This window comes from Chenopodium album, chromosome 18 (genome assembly GCF_948465745.1).
Source record: "Chenopodium album chromosome 18, dcCheAlbu1.1, whole genome shotgun sequence".
NCBI lineage: Eukaryota > Viridiplantae > Streptophyta > Magnoliopsida > Caryophyllales > Amaranthaceae > Chenopodium > Chenopodium album.
Genome location: NC_137851.1, coordinates 5,319,215 through 5,339,273, shown reverse-complemented (window position 1 = coordinate 5,339,273; position 20,059 = coordinate 5,319,215). Strand labels below are relative to the sequence as shown.

At 37.2% G+C, this 20,059-nt stretch overlaps 3 protein-coding genes across 4 annotated transcripts; 2 read left to right on the top strand and 1 right to left on the bottom strand.

Moving 5' to 3' along the window:
- The first annotated feature begins 639 nt into the window (after positions 1-639).
- LOC145591294 (protein PAL OF QUIRKY-like) lies at positions 640-4,463 on the top strand. The gene is made up of 2 exons (XM_081647709.1): positions 640-1,419; positions 3,329-4,463. Exons 1-2 carry the CDS (start codon positions 728-730, stop codon positions 4,167-4,169), a joined length of 1,533 nt encoding a protein of 510 aa, XP_081503835.1. The 5' UTR covers positions 640-727; the 3' UTR covers positions 4,170-4,463.
- A 107-nt stretch (positions 4,464-4,570) lies between these two features.
- On the bottom strand, positions 4,571-6,980 carry LOC145591293 (protein PLASTID MOVEMENT IMPAIRED 2-like). The gene is made up of 2 exons (XM_081647708.1): positions 6,614-6,980; positions 4,571-6,507 (listed from the first exon to the last, which is right to left on the bottom strand). Exons 1-2 carry the CDS (start codon positions 6,749-6,751, stop codon positions 4,792-4,794), a joined length of 1,854 nt encoding a protein of 617 aa, XP_081503834.1. The 5' UTR covers positions 6,752-6,980; the 3' UTR covers positions 4,571-4,791.
- A 432-nt stretch (positions 6,981-7,412) lies between these two features.
- LOC145591292 (uncharacterized) lies at positions 7,413-18,401 on the top strand. 2 transcript variants are annotated; one of them, XM_081647706.1, is made up of 20 exons: positions 7,413-8,163; positions 11,312-11,467; positions 12,368-12,546; positions 13,253-13,360; positions 13,583-13,753; positions 13,841-14,359; positions 14,499-14,573; positions 14,655-14,783; positions 14,893-14,967; positions 15,053-15,262; positions 15,461-15,613; positions 15,702-15,916; positions 16,013-16,130; positions 16,217-16,349; positions 16,444-16,639; positions 16,720-16,825; positions 16,897-17,037; positions 17,125-17,250; positions 17,367-17,481; positions 17,834-18,401. In XM_081647706.1, the coding sequence occupies exons 1-20, from the start codon at positions 7,965-7,967 to the stop codon at positions 18,217-18,219; spliced, it is 3,510 nt and encodes a 1,169-aa protein (XP_081503832.1). In that variant the 5' UTR covers positions 7,413-7,964; the 3' UTR covers positions 18,220-18,401. The 2 variants fall into 2 exon arrangements, with proteins under 2 accessions (XP_081503832.1, XP_081503833.1); XM_081647707.1 differs by having other exon boundaries at positions 7,416-8,163; positions 11,315-11,467.
- The last annotated feature ends 1,658 nt before the right edge of the window (positions 18,402-20,059 follow it).

The following is a 20,059-nucleotide window of genomic DNA, read 5'->3' as shown; positions in this document are numbered from 1 at the left end:
GGAATGTAACTTAGGGACGGAGGGAGTATATAAGTATTTTGTATGAAAAAGGTAAAAAGTTGTATGAATTATGATAGAATTATGTGATATTTTTTTTAAAAACCGGCATAATATTTTGAAATGTCCAAAATAAAATACTCCCTCCGTCCCTTTTTGATAGTCTCTTATGGGCATTTTTTACGGGAATTAAGAAGCACAGATAAAAATAGTAAAAGTATATTGAAAAAGTAAATTGACATTGGGTATGCAAAAAAGTAGAGAGAGAAAGTAATAAAAATACATGGAAAAACAAAATTTATATGAGAATTTTGCACAAATATTGTTGTAAATTGGAGAGAATTTTGTTAAAACATTAATATTAATGGTTGTTGGAAAAAGTAAATGGGGCGAATATTTAAGGACTAAAATTTGTCCATAAAAAATTATCATTTAAAAACGGAGGGAGTATATATGCATATAAATATGGGACGAAATGAGTATTACGGGTATATATCCACCGTATTTAATTCAAAATAATAGTTCATTTAGTCCACCTAATTAGTAATTACCCCTGCTCTAAAAATGAAAAACCCCACTAAAAGGGGAACAAAGCCGCAAAACGAGAGAAATTACACATAATTTTGTCTATTAAACATACCCGCGCTATAAACAACAAACCCACAAAAACCACCCTCCAACTTTTCTCTCTCCTCCTTCTCTCTCTTCCCTCCTCCTCAGATCCACTCCCATGGATCTCTCACCGTCGACACCGCCGGCGACGACATCTCCCACCGTCGTCGTCGGCGGCGCAAAGAAAGAACCCAAAACCTCCGCCCAAAAACTCCGGCTAATGGTCAGCTTCAACGGCCACATCCTCCCTCGTCCTCACGACAAAACCCTATTCTACGCCGGCGGTGAAACCCGCATTATCTCTATCCCTCGAAATTCATCACTTTCTCTCTCCTCCCTTTTCTCTCATATCGCTAAATCCTTCTTCAATGGGTCCCTCAATTTTCTCCTCAAATACCAGCTCCCTAACCATGACCTTGACTCCCTCATTTCTATCTCCTCTGATGAAGATCTCTCCAATATGGTTGATGAGTATGATCGAATTTTGTGCTCCGGTTCTGGTTCGCGTATCAGATTCTTTCTCTTTAAGAAAGAGGAACCTGTTCGTGATTTCAAATGTGATGATGATTGGTTTTCTGATGCGCTCAAGGTCGCGAGTTCGAATCCTGCCAACAGTAACAATAATAATAATAGCAACACCAATAATAATAACAATGATTCTTCGTCGTCGGCGCCGGAATCGATTGTTCTGGAGAGTAGTTCGTCGTTTGGGTCAAATAGTTCGTCTTCAAATTCTCCCGGGAAGAATAGTAAAGTGGGTGTTGCGGATGATTTTAAGGTTGTTTTGCCCTCTGTTGATTCTCTGGGAAGGTAATTTAGTTTACTATTTTTTAAATTTTGAATTTATATTTTTAATTTACTATTGTGGTTTTTTTTTTTTTTTTTTTTTTTTTTTTTTTTTTTTTTTTTTTATAATTAATATTATCATTTTTTTGTGTGATGAACTTTGAGTAATTGAAGATGGAGGATGAAATTTGTGGGTTTTGTTTGGTTGTTTTGTAGGATAAATTTTGTAGAATTACTTGTTTAAAAGGACGGAAATTGCTTACAAAACTTTGAAGTATGATATTTTAGTTTTGATGTTTTCCTGTAATTTATTTGATTTAATTGAGAAATGGAAGAAATCAAACATAGCTATCATATTATCTGCCTGCAATTATCATATTCAAGTTTAATGAGGTTTAGGCTTTTTGCCATGTTTGGTATGGATTGGGTGGTGAATTTATTCTTTTAAGAGGAAAGACAAAATGTCAACGATTTTTTTTTTTTTTAAAAGCATATATTGGGTTGTCAATGACAAATTGAGAAGTAGTTAATTGTCTTTGTGAATATCTAGTTAGGTTGCAGCGGAATATTGTTTTTATTGGATCCATAGGCGGAACTCGGTCTTTCGAGTGGTTGGTACGTTGTACGGAATTGGTATTGTGTTTTTGTAATGGGCTATGTATGTCATTGAGTTAATTTGCGATAGTTGGGGGTTATTAAGGTGGTTTTTCTGAAACACTGAAACCAGTATCTGTTCAGATGTGGATTGGTTAGAGCTAAGACTTTCATGGGACTTGTGGAATGACCGAGGTATGACAATGGTGGTGGTGGTGGCGGCGGCTGTGATGATTGTAGGATGTACAGAATTGAGTGATGAATATTGTGCAAATATATATGGGGTAGTTACTAATTTACTATTCAGGTTTCATATAAGGGTCACATGTGTTGATTGTCCAGCAGTTAGGCTATATGACCTAGGCAAAACCTCTCCATGTATGGTGATAATTTGTGTCGGCGGTTGGCAAGTATGAAAGGAGGTGTAGCTAAGGCAATACGAGTTTGATATTTTAAGTTGTGATTACTTTAGTAATTGGAAATCCTTTGTTGTTCCATGTTTGGTGCTTAGAATTGTTAAGGAAAGGTAGCGGAGATGTGATAATTAATACGAAGTACAAAGTACAATATCATTACTGGGATCTATGGTCTTCATTTGCCGTGCCAAATTCTCTAGACTTTATGCAATATTCTGAAAAGCTCCAACAATTTTCAATGGGTGTCTTTATGTTTAGGATGTACAGTCATACATGCTTGGTGGTTGGTCTTGAAATTTACTTACAAGATGCTAGTCCAAATTAATTTGCACATGTTTATAAATAAGTTGTCAGTAATAATGCCATAATTCTCTCCCTATGCAGTGATCCTTTGATGACCAGATCTCAGAGTAAATTATGTAGATTCCTTTGCTTTCCTGTGTTATCTTTAGCTAAGCCTGTTGACCACCAGCAAGTGTGCCTTGGGTTCATTGTCTTCCAGTAAAGTTAACGTTAGGCTTTATTATCTACTGTACTATATTTCTACGTTAAAATTTGCTGACTATCTAGGGAGTGGATCATTCTCTTATGTATATTGGGTGGAGGTGTTTGCATGTACATTTAGTTGCTAGTAGTCCTATTAGACAAGAAGTTAGATGAAAGTAAAATTTTGGATCTTAAGACTACTCTGTAAACGATCCTTGGTCCTACACTTACTTCTTTGGTAGCTGTATGGTTTCTCCTCTTTACAGCCTGAACTCTGCATTTGTAATGTGTCTTTTCTGAAACAAATGTCAGTTTATTGTGGCTTAATGCATTGATGGATCATGTCTTGGAGCGCTTTGTTTTAGTATTCACCTATTGGTCATCCAGATTCCAGAGTAGTTAACCTTGGTAGTTTCATGGATTGTTGTATTTTACAGTGATTGCAGCATTCCCAGCCCAAACTTCAGCCAGCAAGGAATTGTGTATCAAGACGCATCAGGATTTTTTGACTCTAATCTTGCTTCTGTGAACCCTGTTGAGACTGAAAGCAATGCTTCTGATCGTTCACCTCGGAGTGATATTCTGACTTCCGTTCAGGTTTCTGGTTATATGGTATCTAAACCAATGGATAAACCTCAGCACCAGTCCCCACCTCAGCCACCATCACTAGCAACAGCAACGCCACATTACATTCACTACGCCACTCCGCAATCCAATTATGCTCCCCAATATTATCCAAATTCTATACCTGTTGTATCTTATCCTCCAATGTATCCAACTTATGTCCAACCACATCAACCCGTCCAATATCAGCTAAATAAGCCATACCCAGTCTACATGATGCCTATGGGACAAACACAAAATATATATGATGCGTCTATGCCTTGTACGATGACAACTGCACCAAATGTTGCTAGGAGTCAACCCCATGTGCCTTCAAATCCTGTTGTGGTTTCACCCCCGATAATTTATGAAGGTTACAATAAACCTGCTACTCCAGCGTCTGAATTTGCTGCTGAAGTATACATGCCAGCTGCTATGGCAACCCAGCCTGTGACTTTGCCTGCAGTGCATCAACCAGCTCAGCCTGTTACTGTTCCTCCCATTGAAAAAACCAACTATATCAGTGAATATGAAGATCCTATGCATGCCCAGATATACAAAACTCAACCTTCTGGTCTTATATTGCCTTCTCAGCTTCAAATGGCACACAGTGCTTCAACAGCGATGCTTCCAGAAAGTTTTACTCAGTTACAGTTGGATAGTACTAAACATTGAGGATTCTGAGCAACGGAAAACTGCTGCTTCGAAAAACAGTTTTGAGTAAGATGCATAGAGTTCAACACTGTAATTTCGCTTTCCCTGCTTTGCCTGCACCAGTTTTCTTTTTGTATTGCAGTACATCGTCTTGTTACTCTAATTCATGTTTGTTTAGTATACATTTTTTTGACCTTTTTTTTTTTAATTTTTTTTATTCACAAGCTTAATTAAAGAAAAAGTGCTTTTGCTGTAAGCATTGTGGTTCTGATTATGTAACATTTTGGTAAAGTAATGTATAAGTATTTGCTGTTATCTTGGATGTGTTATTGAAGTATAAAAAATGATTAATTGATTCTTTTAATTTTTTGTATCTATGGTCAATATTTTATCTAGTTGTGTCCTTGGTCCGTACTTGAAGGCACAGGAAGCTGCATAATCATATTAGTGAAATTTCATGTGGAATCAAAATTTGGAAATTAGTCAGCGAATCTTACATGCATTCTTATCATATCCTACTAATCTAATCTAATAAACTCTATGTACTGATTATAAAATCTCCCAAATAAATACTCTAAAGAACCTGGTTTGTATGTACAACAATGCTTGAATGTAATTTTATTAAATGAATACTCAATGGTGATTAATTGTCTGTGTCTGCCTTCAAGGGGGCTGAGTTTTCATCCTCAATCTGCTCATTAGCAAAATATTTTGCAATTTTGAGCATTACTTTTCTCCTTCTTTTCATAGATAAAGAGGTTGAAGTGCTTATACGTCTTGTAGCTGGAGAGCCAGATCTTCGCAACTTGGCTTGTCTTACTGGGGTTGAGCTATAATCATGATCTTTTATTGATCTACTCCCCTGGAGGCTCTTGCTGCTATGATTTATCTCTTTTTGCTGCTGCTCTGTTTCTGAATCCTCCGTGCTTTCTAATTCTTCCATCCTCTTGACCTCCTGCTCTTCCTCTAGCTTCAGCTCTTCAATCTCCCTCTCTACCAAAGCAGTTTCTATCTTAATCTCTCTCTCACTGGCCTTTAATGCTTCTGCCCATGCAAGAGCAGCTGCCACTTTCTTGTCAGCAGTCTCTCGAGCTCCAGCTGCACATCCTGTTAAATATTCGTACTCAAATTTCGATATTGTGATGGTAGAATTTGTCTGGGAAGCCCTTGCTTTCACTGCATTTTCTACAAGGATTTGCAATTTCTCAAGAGCATTTGCTTCTGAAGTTTTGAATTCTTCTAGCTCTTTAAATACAGTCTGTAGTTTCTCTTCCTTCAAATCATTTTCAGACTCAATTTTCTGAATCTCAGCCCTGATGCAGCCTGTCTCCTCTTTCAATTTCTCCTCCTCTTTCTTCGCGGCCTCCTTATCTCTTTTTAAATTCTCTAAAGCAAGGGAGAGAGATGGTAACATTGACTTCGCCTTTTCCTCAGATGCTCTGGCAACTTCTAATGTATCTTTGGCCCTTAGAAGTTTTGAGTTCATCATCTTTATTAATTTTTCGGTTTCTGCTTCCTTTTTTTCAAGTTCACCCTTCTCCTTTGTCATGTTTATCAGCTCGATTCTTATTATATCCATACTACCCATAAGCTGAAACCCTTCTGCTTGGATAGTCTCCAATTCTTTCCTCGCTGCCTGCAGATCTTCTGTGACTGTCTTCAAAGCAGAGTTGTTTAAACTTACTCTTCTCTGATATTTACTGTCCATTTCCTTAATCAAATTCAGCTCATTCTGCAATACATCAACCTCTGAATTTGTAAGTTCTAGTATATCTTCAAGATATTTCATTGTCTCAATTTCATCCCGCAATACACCGATCTTTTTTCTAGTGTCAGCAATCAGTTTTGAATATCTTTCCTCTTCTTCTTTCTTCTGAGCTTCAATCTCTGCAAGTTCTTTCTGTGCCTGGATTTGAGCTAGCTCAACCAATACCTCCTCTTCTTTAGCTTCTTCAATCTCTTTCCTTGATTTATCAGCAGCATTCGTATAAAACTTGAGTCTTGAACCAGCAGCATCTGCTTCTTTTTCTGCCTTGAATTTCTCTTCAACTGCGCGTTCTATCTCAAGTTTAATTTTACTGGTCTCTCTTTTGACTGCTTCAACCTCTTTCACGACTTCTTCATACTGATCATTTTCCTCTTGGCCAGGTAATTCCTCAACTCTCTTTCCCTTCTGAAACTCCTTAACCCTTAACTCCGACTCTTGTATTTGTGATGTGAGCTCCCTAACTAACTTTTTCGCCTTCAGGATTTCAAACTCAGCCTGGTTTATCTCTGACTCTGCTATTATCCTGTTTTCATTGATTTGATTGATCCTATTCTTTGCAACATGAAGTTCTTGAGCCTTTGAAGAACTTATCTGCAAAGTTCAAACCAACCATTAGCACGAATAATCAAATATATATACTCGTAGTATAATCTAGTAACAGATAAGAAAGTGATAATGGAGAATATACTCTATTTACCTCAGAGTTTGAAGCATTATTCAGAGACTTCTTATATGTATTAGTAACTTGATTAATCTGCCCCCCTCCACCATATTTGTTAATGGCTGCTTTTACTGACCCAATTGTTCTCCCATTTCCCAATTTGCTCCCATCCATCTCAACCAAACACTCGAAAAATCTCTCCTTTCTTGCTGAGGTTCGCGGTATATATATGAATTCCTGTGTTCTCTACAAAATCTCATATTTTTGATTCATTTTTTCAGTAATTTGTGCTCTAGAGGAAGGCCACAACCCAAGTTTAAGAAACTAAGATTAGAAGAAAATAATGTTTGGTTGTTATTGTTACAAGTCCTCAATAGTGTTGCTGCCATCTATCAAGTGGGACATGCATTTTGCTTGTGCTTTCTTTTTCAAGCTTTTAAAGATTTTGGATGAAAATTAAAAAGCCAAACAGCTTTTAGTCTCTACTTTGTGCTCAACTCTCGTGAGTCTTGATTGCGGTAAAGGCATAAAGCTTCTTCATTTTATATGCTTCAAAAGTGAGAGATTGTCCGCCATTTCAATTTATTTTTTCAAACTGCGGAGTACAATCTCAAATAAGGTAATTTAAAGGGGGGGGGGGGGGAAGTTCAAATATGTCAAATATAATTTTAAAGTTGGATAAAGCACTCATTTAAACGAAATATATTTTTTCTTTTCTACAAGTACTATCACAATCCTCTTAAATGCAATATATTTCCACCACTCGTATTTACATAATTACATGTCAACCTATTCATTTCAGGAATCAGGTCGCTTTGAATCGGGTCGATTCGAGTCAATCAAATTGGGTTTAAATTGGGTCGGGTCACTTTCGGTTTCGCGTTATGTCAAGTTCAGGTTTTGGGTCAAGTTCGGGTCATTTCGGGCATCAGGTCATGTTCGGGTCAGCTCCATTTCAGCATTTCTGGTCGAGTTTGAGTCGAGTTAGTTCGGGTTCAAGTCATTTCCGAGTCAATGGTTTCAGGTCAACTTTTGAGTCACGGGTCGAGTCAAAATTGCCAGGTCTATCTAAGCTTAACTACGAGTATTATTTTATAACACTCCATGTCAAAAAAAAAAAAAAAAAAAAAAAAAAAACTTTAACAATGAGACAACCGCAGGTAAATCCGTAAATCACCAATACCGACAGCGTCACGTTTCATTTTTCTAACCAGATCATCAAATCCATCTGCATTCTGCACCAATTTGGCAATTTTATCCCAACCAAAAAATCGAAAAAAATTACAATTCTCAGATCGATTTCTATCGAATGAAGCTTCGATCGAAAGCATCAATGGCGGATTCTGATTGATAAAACAGTAGAAATCGAGGAGAGAGAAAGAAGACAATGGATGTGGAGAGATCATCGCTGTGTAATTGTGTGGTAAACTTTCTATTGGAAGAGAACTACTTATTGACTGCTTTCGAGCTACTTCATGAGCTTCTTGATGATGGTAGAGATGCTCAAGCTATTCGTCTCAAGGATTATTTCGCTGATCCTTCTCTTTTTCCTCCTGATCAAATCTCTCGCTTCAATTCTCTTCGAGGTTTGTCTTTTTGTTTCCTTAGATTCTGATTTTATTTTGATTTGTATTTGTAATTGATTGATTAGAAAGATCTGATTACGGCCTGTTTGGTAGGCGATAATAAATTGTGGTAATGAGAATGAATTCAAATGTAGTTGTTGTAGGTCAATATTTGTATTTTAGGCGAATTGCGTTGGAACTTACTGGAACAAATCGAAAGGTTTATACTGTAATTGAATTAGGCAAGGATTTGTCTTCTGCCATTGCATGATTTTGTTGAAGATTTCTTTTTTTTATTGATAGATTTGAAATATTACATTAGAGAGAAAATATTCAAGTAGTTTCACATGCAAGCTTGATTTTATGGCTATATAGTTCTGGGAGACTTACTTGAATTAGTACACTTCATACAGTCACACCATAAGTGAGTATTTATAATGCTTAACTTGAATTGTTTAGGTTGGAGTGGAAAGCTCTCGACATATAATGTAGTATTGATTCGATCTATTTTCAAATTATAGTCTTGTGTACTATTTTGGGATGTTCGGGAAAAATATTGCATTACCTGTTAATGAAATGGTTGGTTGTTCAAACATACTCTGACTCCCTCTTGAAATGATTAGTAGGGTGAGGATGGAAGGGCATAACTATTGCGGAATATAAAGGATGTTTTGGTGAATGTCAGTGGCGGATCCAGGATTTTTTAAGTGCTAGGTCACCGTCAGCCATTGTAACGAAGGTCGTAATTAAAAAAAAAAATAGATGGAATAAAAGGGTACTTTTTGTGAGATATAAAACGGACGTAGTTATTAAGCAAAAAAAATATTCTAAAAGTAAATATCTATCCATATTATAATTAAATAAAAAAATGTAAAATTGTTTCTTACTAGTTTTCGTATTTTGATACGGAGTAATAAGTAACCATCACCCGCATACCAATCACACGTTTTTTTCCCTTATTTTCATTCCAAAAATTAGGACACAAATTTAATAAGAATAAACATATTGCTATTGTCAAGAAAGTTAATTACACAAATGTAAGCTAATAAGCTTGATACAGAGCAACTTATATTTTCAATTTAGCAAACAATTCAATATTCACCTTTTTTTAGTTTAAATTCAACAATTATTCTCAATTTTCTCAATAGTCAGTTTTGCAAACAATTACAATACCCAATTTCATTTGTCCCGTAGTGGAATAGTGGATTAGTGGCTAATGGAGTTATGGGCTTTTGTAAAATCTGAGAAATTTGTAAGAAAGGTAAGTTTTGGGTTTTTTTTTGCTAGGTCACGTGACCTACCTTGCCCAAAGGTAGGTCCGCCACTGGTGAATGTATGGCGAATTCTTAATTGTAAGTGTTTAGAGAAATGTGGCACTTATTCAAATGACGAAAAGTGTAGTATTTTGGAATTGGTGATATGAGGCTACTTGCGTAAAAAAATGTTTTTTTGTGAATGGGAGGGGTGATATGATGAAATCTTAAATTCAAGGACAATAGAGGTAGCCTCAAAGCCAAATTTAAGCTAGCTTAAACTAAGGGCTATATACTTCCAAAGACAAAAGGCTAAACCACATGCCATGTATGAACATAGAAAGATGGGGAGTAGGCATCTAGAAAAGTTGGCTCTGCTGCTAAAGGGTCAAGTATGAAATCTATTGATACCGAACCTAAGATTCAGGGACAATGATAGAGACTTATAGCCTAGTTTGTGGGTCTTTGGTTCAGGGATGAATTGTATGATTTGAAATGAGCTTTGTGGTACATGTAAATTCAGGAAAAACCATTGATTTGTTAGGTATAAATTTATTGTAGATGAAAGTAAGGAAATGAAAGGGTAAAGCGAAATCTTTACCACTATGGATCTGGTCACAGTTTTAAAATGTGGTAATTATACTTTCTTACTGTTTCCTAGCCAGCTATTCTTGTTGGCAGACATTAAGGATGGATGCTAGCCAATATTGGAGGAAAGTTTCAGCGCAACCCTGTAGCTTTAATCAAAGAGCATAAATCACATAGTCACTTGAGTTATCTAGTGGATGATTTTGCAGTTGCTTTACGAGACTGTTAGACCCTATATGATCAAATGGGGAGTGCAAAAGGCTGTAAAAAAAGAGATTATCATGGCACATACACAGAATTGTAGGCATGCAGCCCACACTCAAGTGCTCAACACTAGGAGGCCATTCCCAAGAGGAATTTTTTAGTTGCAACCCTATAGCTTTAACTAAAGAGTATAACATGATACATTACATGAGTTATCCTGTGAATGATTTTGCAGTTGCTTTATGAGATTGTTAGACTCTATATGATCAAAAGGGAAGTGAAGAAAACTAAAAAACAATAGGTTATCATGACGCGCACACACAAGTGTAGGAATGCAGCCCACACTCAACACAAGGAGGCTTTTCAACTACTAGCAATTTTTAGCGATTTTTTTGTCTACAAAGGGAAGAAGGGTGTGGGCTGTGTGGCACAGCCTGACTGAAATGCTGACGCTAAAGCAAAGAAATGAAGCAAGCCTATTTCCTGGGTTTTTCATCCTGAACCTTAGATTGCCATAATTTCTTGTAATGCCACAATGGTGGAGCATTCGATGGATCAAATTTTATCCGGTTATCATTTTTTGTACGATTTGTGTCTCTTCCTCAAATATTCATTTTAGTTGTACTTTCCATACTTCTTCAAGAGAATGATTGAATGCCCATGATCTTTTTTATTATTGCAACTCAGTGAAAAGTTTGAAAGTTAATAGGGCATTCTGGTGGTTGCTGTCTAATAGTAATAAATGTATGGCTTATAAGAGTTTATCCAACTCAAGTACGTCTTCAGGTGGTGGGCGTCAATTATGATTATTATATACTATGATAATCTTTGAACTTGAAAAAGTAACGTGTCCAACTTTAGTGCCATGTCTCATATGATGATTTCTACATATGTTGAGGACATTAAAGACTGTTATATTATTGCATGATTTTATTTTGTGTATCTGGATTGCTGATTATGCGTGAAATTTGCATTACTGACTTCTACATGTAATTTGTCTGTTGTGGGTTTTGTGGCTTTGGGTTTTGGGGTGGGGGTGGGGGTGGCGGGAGGCTATTTCTCAACTTTTATTGAGACTGTTATATGCCTTATCCTTATTACTGTTCTGTTTGTTTGTCTGAAAGCAGTTGCAGATCCTCAAAGTTTGTTGGAAGAAAAACAAGCATTACATGAAAAATTGGCATTATGTGAGTATGAACTTCGATTAGCTCAGGAAGACACTTCAAAACTAAAGGAAGAATTGCAGAAGAAAGCAGAACTTCCATCGCTTGAAAACAACAGTAAGTCTCACAGTAGGTTGGATTCTATATACTTTATAAGTTTGTATGTTTCTAGTAGAGTATTCAAAAAGTGACAGGAGAACTTACAGATTTGGACTTTTGGAGTGTCAACTTATCACTTCTTGAGCCAGTGTGATTATCTATTAAAAATTCAAAACTGTTTCAGATCTTCTCCTGCCGCTTTTATATGTGTCCCATTTACTCCCTTTACATTTGACTCAGCTATTAATTACTATTAGATCAAGTGCAGTTGCTCATGTAATCTGTATGGATGTACTAAGTTATAGCTTGATGTTTTCCAATATGTTTCAACTCGGATACTGATAATAATTAGTAATTGATTAGTGCAATTGGTCAAATAAACCTAGCAGATATACTATGATTAGTTTGTTGTTTATTATATATATGCATGCTGACAGTGCTGTACTGCTGTGGGCAAAGGGCCAGCAATACTAGAGCTTAAATCTGCAGAATCTATAAAGTTTTTGCCTTTTCTGGTCTTCTATGTTACTTTGACACCTTGCTTTACGTCAGGTGTCACGTGTTGGATCCTCCGACCCTTTGACACGACACCTAAATGCATAGTAGCCTTATATTAAACTTTATAAAATTTGGAGTGTCATGGATCCATCACCGTGTGACACACGACACCCCATCCGAGTCTGTGCAACATAGCTGGTCTTGGTCATTTGATATTATGCTGTAATCTGTGCTTTATTTTTCAGTGTCTATTAATATTCTTCTGCTTTTGTTATGGTAAATTTTCTGATACTACAGCAGTGAAGCGATGTGATGGCCCATACCCCACCCCCCCCCCCCCCCCCCCCCCCCCCCCCGGCAAAAAAAAGCCATAATCCAGTGTAGAAATATTTTCTGAGCTTTGTACTCTTTTGTCTGCAGGTGCAAATGGAAATGTTTCTTTGGACCCACCTCTTGATATAATAAGACAGAAGAAGGGCACCACAATGTCAAACTTGGGTCCTGTGAAGGATAATGAAAGACACGATCTTAATTGTGCTGTGAAGGAATACTTGCTCATGGCAGGTTATCGTCTGACTGCAATGACATTCTATGAAGAGGTAATGCAAACTTAAAGGTTCCGTGTATGTTTCTTCTTGGTTTTTCAGTTCCTTGCCTTCCTTCTTGTTTGGGCTCTATGTCTATTTTTATCATTTTATTTGATTTCTTTTTGTATGGGGATATATTTTGGGTGATTCTCTGGGTAAAAGAGGCTGTTCTCATAGATGTCTCTCTTCTAAAGCCTTAAGAAATTCAGTTGAGGAATTATTTCCTGATTTGATTAGATATTGACCTTTCAAGTTTTAACTAAACCAAGTTTGCAAGTGTAAGATAAAGTTTTAAAGGGCTTAACTGTAGCACTCTACAGGACCAGTGTCAAAGCTGGTATCCAGTCCCTAATCTTCCTTTTGTTTATTGTTTGAGGTGTTGCATAGAGCCAGATATCCTTGTTGGTGTTGGTTACTTATCTATTGTTTCACGTATAAAATTAGGTTGTGAAATGTTTGGCATAATTTAGTGATCAATTATGATTTGGTTCACTTGAGTCATGCTCAATTTGGCACTCACTGCTTAGTGGAATAACAGAAAAAATGGTAAAATTGTAAGTCAATTCTCTATGTTAGAGACACTCACTCGAATCACTCCAATGAAACATAAACATGATTAAAAAATTGTTCTTGTTTAGATTGACTTGATTGTAGGGTAATTGTATTAGTTGTATGAAAGTTAGTACTTGCCTATTATAATACAGATATTGACCTGTAGGTGACCGACCAAAATCTGGATGCTTGGCCTAATTCACCTGCATGTGTGCCGGATGCTTTGCGTCATTATTATTATCAGTACCTTTCATCCACTGAAGAGGCTGCAGAGGTATGTCTAAGATACTATTCTAAACTTGTTCAGATTTTTTTTTTGGTAGAACTAATTATCCATATTTCTTATGACTGAACTCAGTACATTTTAGTGTAAGCTGGACATAGGCAAAGGTTATTGTAGTTAATATTGGCTCAACAAGTGATGACATATGGCTGTATGAAGCTCTCTCACTGGGCTATATTAGTAAAGGTGTTAGCTGATATGAATGCCTTGCAGGAGAAAATTGCAATTCTAAGGGAAAAGGAGTCACTGTTAAAGGAGAATGAAAGACTAAGCCATGAGAAGGATTGCTTGCAGAGGAACAAAGAAGTAGCTGATGGTCAAATAACAGCTTTGACAAGATCAATAGATAGCTTGCAGAAGGAACTGAAAGAGAAGGATATTTTGGTATTGCCAATATCTTTATTATTTGTGCTTAAAATTGCTATCTCTTCTTCTATCCGGAAAGTTTATACCTCTTATATATACAAATAGGTGCAAAAGATGAAGCAGTTGTCTGAGAATCAAAGAAAGGAACTTAATGACTGCAGAGTGGAAATAACTTATCTTAAAATGCAAATTGAAGGTTGGCGATCTGGTAAAACTCAGTCAACGAGTAATGCTGATCATTCTCATTCACATTCCCTTGAAAACCCCACAGAAGAAACCAATTCCATGCTGATAGACACAGGAGAGGCAGAAACCTCTTTAGCTAGTGCCGTTTTTGATTCAACAATCCCTGAGGAGATTGAGCAGAAAGAGGTAATAGCTGTTGAAGTCCCTGAAGGTGAATCAGCTTCATCCGTTCCGGTCCATGGATCAACTGAATTTGAGGCTTTGAGAAGTGAAGATGCAGAGTCTAATACTGCCGAAATGTTAAAAGGCCAAGCGAATGGTGTCCAGAAAAATTCTCCTGAGGCAATGAGCCCTGAAAGTGGAAGCCAAACAGATGCTGACATTTGTGGAGATAAACTTCCAGACAATACAAGTGTATCACCTGCTTTAGAAAAGATGGCAGGTTTTCTGCTCCTTTATCAATTATGCATGCAAGGCTGAAAACCTGTCATCTGTACTTCCTTAATTCTGTTATATTTTGTATGATTTTATGATGTAGCATATATCCTAACGATATATGCCTTTGTTTGCCTCACAGAATTTGGAGACAGTCCAGATTCTTGCTGATGCACTCCCAAAGATTGCTCCATATGTTCTTATACAACATCGAGAGGTTTGCTTCTAAATTCTTATCATACAGCTTGCATATACATTCCAAGTAGATTGCTAATCATGTAATATTATTTTACCACAGGAGCTTCTCCCCTTGATGATGTGTGCAATCGAGCGCCATCCAGAAAGCACCACACGGGACTCTTTGACACATACACTGTTTAATTTAATCAAACGTCCAGATGAACAACAAAGAAAAATTATAATGGATGTATGTAGCATTTCCCTACTCATTTAGTCTAATTTTAAGACCAAAAAGACAAGAAGAATTAAAAATGAGGCAGTTTTTTCTTTACTGAAATCTTCTTTCTTTTCTGCAGGCTTGTGTTAATCTTGCCAAGAATGTTGGTGAGATGAGAACAGAGACAGAATTGCTTCCTCAATGCTGGGAACAGGTAATTTACTTTATATTTATGTATTTACTATTAAAGTTCCCAGCAAATGCACAGTGTGTTGACATTTCCAAATTTAATTTTGAAGATCAATCACAAGAATGAGGAGCGTAGGCTGCTTGTTGCTCAATCATGCGGAGAGCTTGCAGGATTTGTTCGACCTGAGATCCGTGATTCTCTGATCCTGTCTATTGTGCAACAATTGGTAGAGGATTCTGCAACAGTTGTACGTGAAGCTGCTGCACACAATCTGGCATTGCTGCTCCCACACTTTCCCAATACAGAGAAATATTTCAAGGTCAGCCTCACTACATATGTTCCAAGGCCATCATGGAGAAGAATTGTGACTTGACAGAATTGGCCACAATGTAAGATTTAGAGCCAGGTTGAGGAAACATGGTCTAGGGAGAGAGGCCTCATCCCTTAGTTGTAACATGATGAGTAGAAAAGTATATCCAAAACATGTCTCTCCAAGGTTCCTTTTGTGTTTTGATAGGTTGAGGAATTGATGTTCCAGTTAGTCTGTGATCCTGCTGGAGTTGTTGTTGATGCTACACTTAAGGAGTTAGTACCTACTTTGGTCAGATGGGGAAACAAGCTGGACCACATGCTGATTGTTTTGCTGTCACATATCTTGAACTCTGCCCAGGTGTGCTGGTCTTACAGCCTGACTCTTTATGCTTATGTTCAATGCTGATTTTCTTGCTTGGTTAATGACTCTTTTTATAAAAACTCAGCGTTGCCCGCCCCTTTCAGGGGTTGAAGGTTCTCTTGAGTCGCATCTACATGTCTTAGGTGAACGTGAGCGCTGGAACATAGATGTTCTATTAAGGATGTTATCAGAATTGCTTCCATATGTGAAACAGAAAGCAATTGAGACATGCCCATTTTCTGCTGCTTCTGAATCAGCAGGGATGTTATTTTCTGAATCCTTGCTGCAACTATACGCCAGGTGATCTTCCTTTACATTATTCTCTCTTTTTTCCTCATGCATCAATTTGAACCTTATTTTTATTACATCTTTTGTGCTGAAAGAATCCTTGGCCAGGGGTCAGGTGGTATGGTCTGCATTTGAGTGGATGCACATAGAATGCTTCCCCCATTTAATTCAGCTTGTATGTTTGCTACCCCAGAAGGAAGATAATTTAAGAGCCCGGATTGCAAAGGTTTGTCTCTAGTACATATGTTTGATGCTTCTAGGTTCAAGAATACTTCTCTTGCATTGTTCATGACGTAATACTTGATTTTGCAGTTTTTGTTGGCTGTACCTGAACAATACGGAGACTGTTATCTGACACACATAATGCTGCCTGTTTTCTTGATATCAATTGGTGACAATGCTGACTTGACATTTTTTCCATCTTCCATTCTACCAAAGATTGAAGGTCTTTTTGCTAGCTTGGTCTACTTTCTACTGTCAGTGTGCAGTTGCATTGCCATCACATCATTATAGGAGCTTATATTGTCATTTTATTGCAGGTTTGAAACCAAACAGCTCGGTGATGGAGAGACTTGCCACCATGTGTGTGATGCCACTGCTATTGGCAGGCGTTTTAGGTGCTCCTAGCAAGCGTGAACAGTTGGAAAGTTATCTGAGAAAGCTCTTAGTTCAAGATACTTCAGAAGAGCCACACAGACTCCATGCTGAAATAGTTGATGCTGTCCGCTTTCTCTGGTATGTAGTTAGCATTGAAGTTGGTTAAGAGTTGGCTTTTGTAATGCTTGTATTTTTCTGACCTGTATTATCTGGCACAGCACATTTGTAGAGCACCATAGCATGATATTGAATATCTTATGGGAGATGGTTGTTAGCTCCAACATTGATATGAAAATAAGTGCTGCAAACCTACTGAGAGTCTTGGTAGGCCACTCTTCTTGGCTTGTCTGATAGTGACATGTTCTGAAACTGTTACTGACTCTTGTTTGCTATAGGTTCCATATATTGATTCAAAATTAGTCTCAACTCATCTTCTTCCAGCCCTTGTCACACTTGGTTCTGATCAAAACCTGAGTGTAAAGTATTCCAGCATAGATGCATTTGGGTCTGTAGCTCAGCATTTTAAGAGTGATATGGTATATCTGATTTTTGTTATTTTTGCTTTCCTTCTGTAATCAAATTGCGTTTTGTAAATCCAGCTAATTGCAAATTGAACTGTTCAGATTGTTGAGAAAATATGCATTCAAATGGATGCTTTCTTGGAGGATGGATCTCAAGAAGCACTGATTGCTGTGGTCCGTGCATTAGTGGTTGCTGTACCACATACCACAGATAAACTTAGAGATTATATCCTTCAATAACATTTTACAACTTGCATGTCCTTTTATTAGAGCTGAATTTGACTTCATGCCTTTAGTGTTTGGGTACTTGTTTTCGTAATTTGTGTCCTTGACATGATATACATCTTCTCTCTAAGATTTTCCAGTTTACAGCTTCTCCTGTTCCTATAAGTGATGTCATGCGTCGCCGTGAAAGAGCAAATGCATTTTGTGAGGCAATTCGTGCTCTGGATGCTACAGGTTTGTTTTATTTTTGAGTTTTATTGTGTTTTCTTTCCATTGAATGCTGACATTGTGTCATCTTTACCAATGTTTATTTCGTAAACACTTGAGAATTCTAAGCATTAACTCTGAGAAGAGTGAGAACCTTCTAATGATCATACTTGCTAGAGTCCTATGATAGAGTTCATTGACCATAAGTTAGGTTGGCTTTGGAAACAGATGTCTGATTTTCCTAATACTGTTCCTTGTATTGTACGAAGTATTTAAGAAGTCTATGCCACTAATAGTTGATTCCATCTATTTTTACTTTTTATTAGATATAGTTTAAACAATCATCAAAGGATGACTAAACTCATTTTCTTTTATTCAGATCTTTCTGCTGCTAGTGTCCGAGACTATCTTTTACCTGCCATTCAAAACCTGCTCAAGGATCATGATTCACTTGATCCAGCACACAAGGAGGCATTAGAGATCATAATGAAAGAAAGATCTGGTGGGACCTTTGATGCTATCAGTAAGGCAATGGGTGCTCATCTTGGAATTGCGTCATCAGTTACCAACCTATTTGGTGAAGGTGGGTTGCTAGGCAAGAAAGAAGCTCTGGATTCTGTGGTGGAATCAAGTGAACCCCCTCAGCCATCCCCACCCCCAGCGGCAGCAGAAGACACGAGATTTAAGCGGATCATGAGGGGCAACTTTGCTGACATGCTTCGAGGTAAAGCAAAAAATCAGGACGACAATGTGCCTCACCAATGAAATTTTGTATAAATTGTGCAGCATCTCCTTTTTTGTGTTCAAGTGAGGAGCAATTCGACACAATGTCAAGTTTTTCTTGCCTCATTTAATTTGTGTTGTTCCTTCTACCAATTTATATGTACGAAACACTCGTGATTTTATTTGTACTTTTTATTGAGCAGATAACCAATTCTTAATACATACATGCAATGATGCAATTAATTAAATAGGAGTATACAAAATGTCCAAAGTTATTCTAGTTGATGGCTCATGGAACAAACACACTAGTAGATCAGGTACGGGTTGGTGTCCGGAGGTTCAAGAGTAGGGGGAACAGGGGTGGCCTCTAGTGGGCTTGCTCAATCAGCTCTGCATCCAAAAATGAATGCCCGTTTGGCAGGGTTACAAATTACAATGGGCAGTCGCTAGGTCGATTTGTGCGGTCACTATATATACAGATTCTACTACGGTCGTCCGGTGCCTTCTGAGGAGCACAAGATTCAGAACATTCAGTACGATGGACAGTGGCTCGTATTCAGGATATTAGTAGCAGTTTTGATTGGTGTAGCATTTTGAAGGTGGATTGGGCAGTGGTAGAGAGCTCACGTTCTTGCTATGACGGCGAACTGTAGTTTGTCCTCCTTTAATTTTGTCTTATAGTTAGTTCTTCCTTTCTTATTGTTTAAGCTCTTGTCAAAAAAAAATAAAAAAAATGTCCAAAGTTGCTTGTTAGGCCAAAAGAAGTAACTTTGCAGAAATCTGAATTAACAGTTTTGCAGCATTTATTTGGCTTCTCAGTTTGCTTACTCCTAATCTCTGAAGCTTTACCTATACCGGCTATGAAGATTAATATTTGATAAGTTGATTACTTGATCCCCTATTTATATTGATCATTCATCTTACATTTCAGGATATAAAGTTGGATTTTTTTGGAAAATGTGGGAAACAATACTTCCTTTGTCCAATCAAACGAGTGAACAACTATTATATCTTTGACATCCTATAACTACATTATAGAGAAATTTAGTAGGTCAGCCAGGAAACTCTCGTCCTTTGAATGAATCCAAGAGCCAGTTATGTTGTTTTGACACCATAGAAGCCATAATTAAGTCCTGGCTAATCACAGTTAACTCAAAACATTTGGATGCAAGTTATAAATATAAATCGCAAGTCGAGAGTAATAAATAAAAGAAAAATAATGTAAAGGTAAATACTGATTGACATTATACAATCGATAACGGCATAATTACGCGTGTTTGTGTGACAGCTGAAAAGGAAAGAGATAAGGCTTAATTTAGTGTTAATTCATCTGTCGGTCCACCTATTATATTAGGTAATCGACATCGGCCTGTACTCAAATGTCCTGTGAGTACTAAAGGTCGTGTGTAATAATTCCCCTCATCTTTTATTACTTGTTACACTTGATTTTTTTACGGTTTTCAATTACCGTGTTATGCATAATTGCATAGTGTACGTATCCAAAATTTATATCAAGCTCTGCGTGACTGTGCAACATACGCACTCTATGTACGGAAACATGGTTGAATGTTAGTGCACCCAACCCATATTGATGAAATCGGACCAAAAAAATCGTGAGAGTTGAGATTTGATCCAAATCTTTCTCCTTACCGTAAAATAGAAATAGTAAATAAATAAATGATGAAACCATCTTAGCCTCTCATCTATGTAGTACATAAATGGGAGGTGCACGTAGAATCCCTTCTTTAAGGGCATATAGCAAGAAACAAGAAAAATACCTTCTGATCTTGTGTTGGTAACTTTCATCATTGAGGCCTGTGTTATTCTACCATAAATGTTATTGAATTTTCAATTAACTGTCCCATCAACTTGAAGAGGAGGA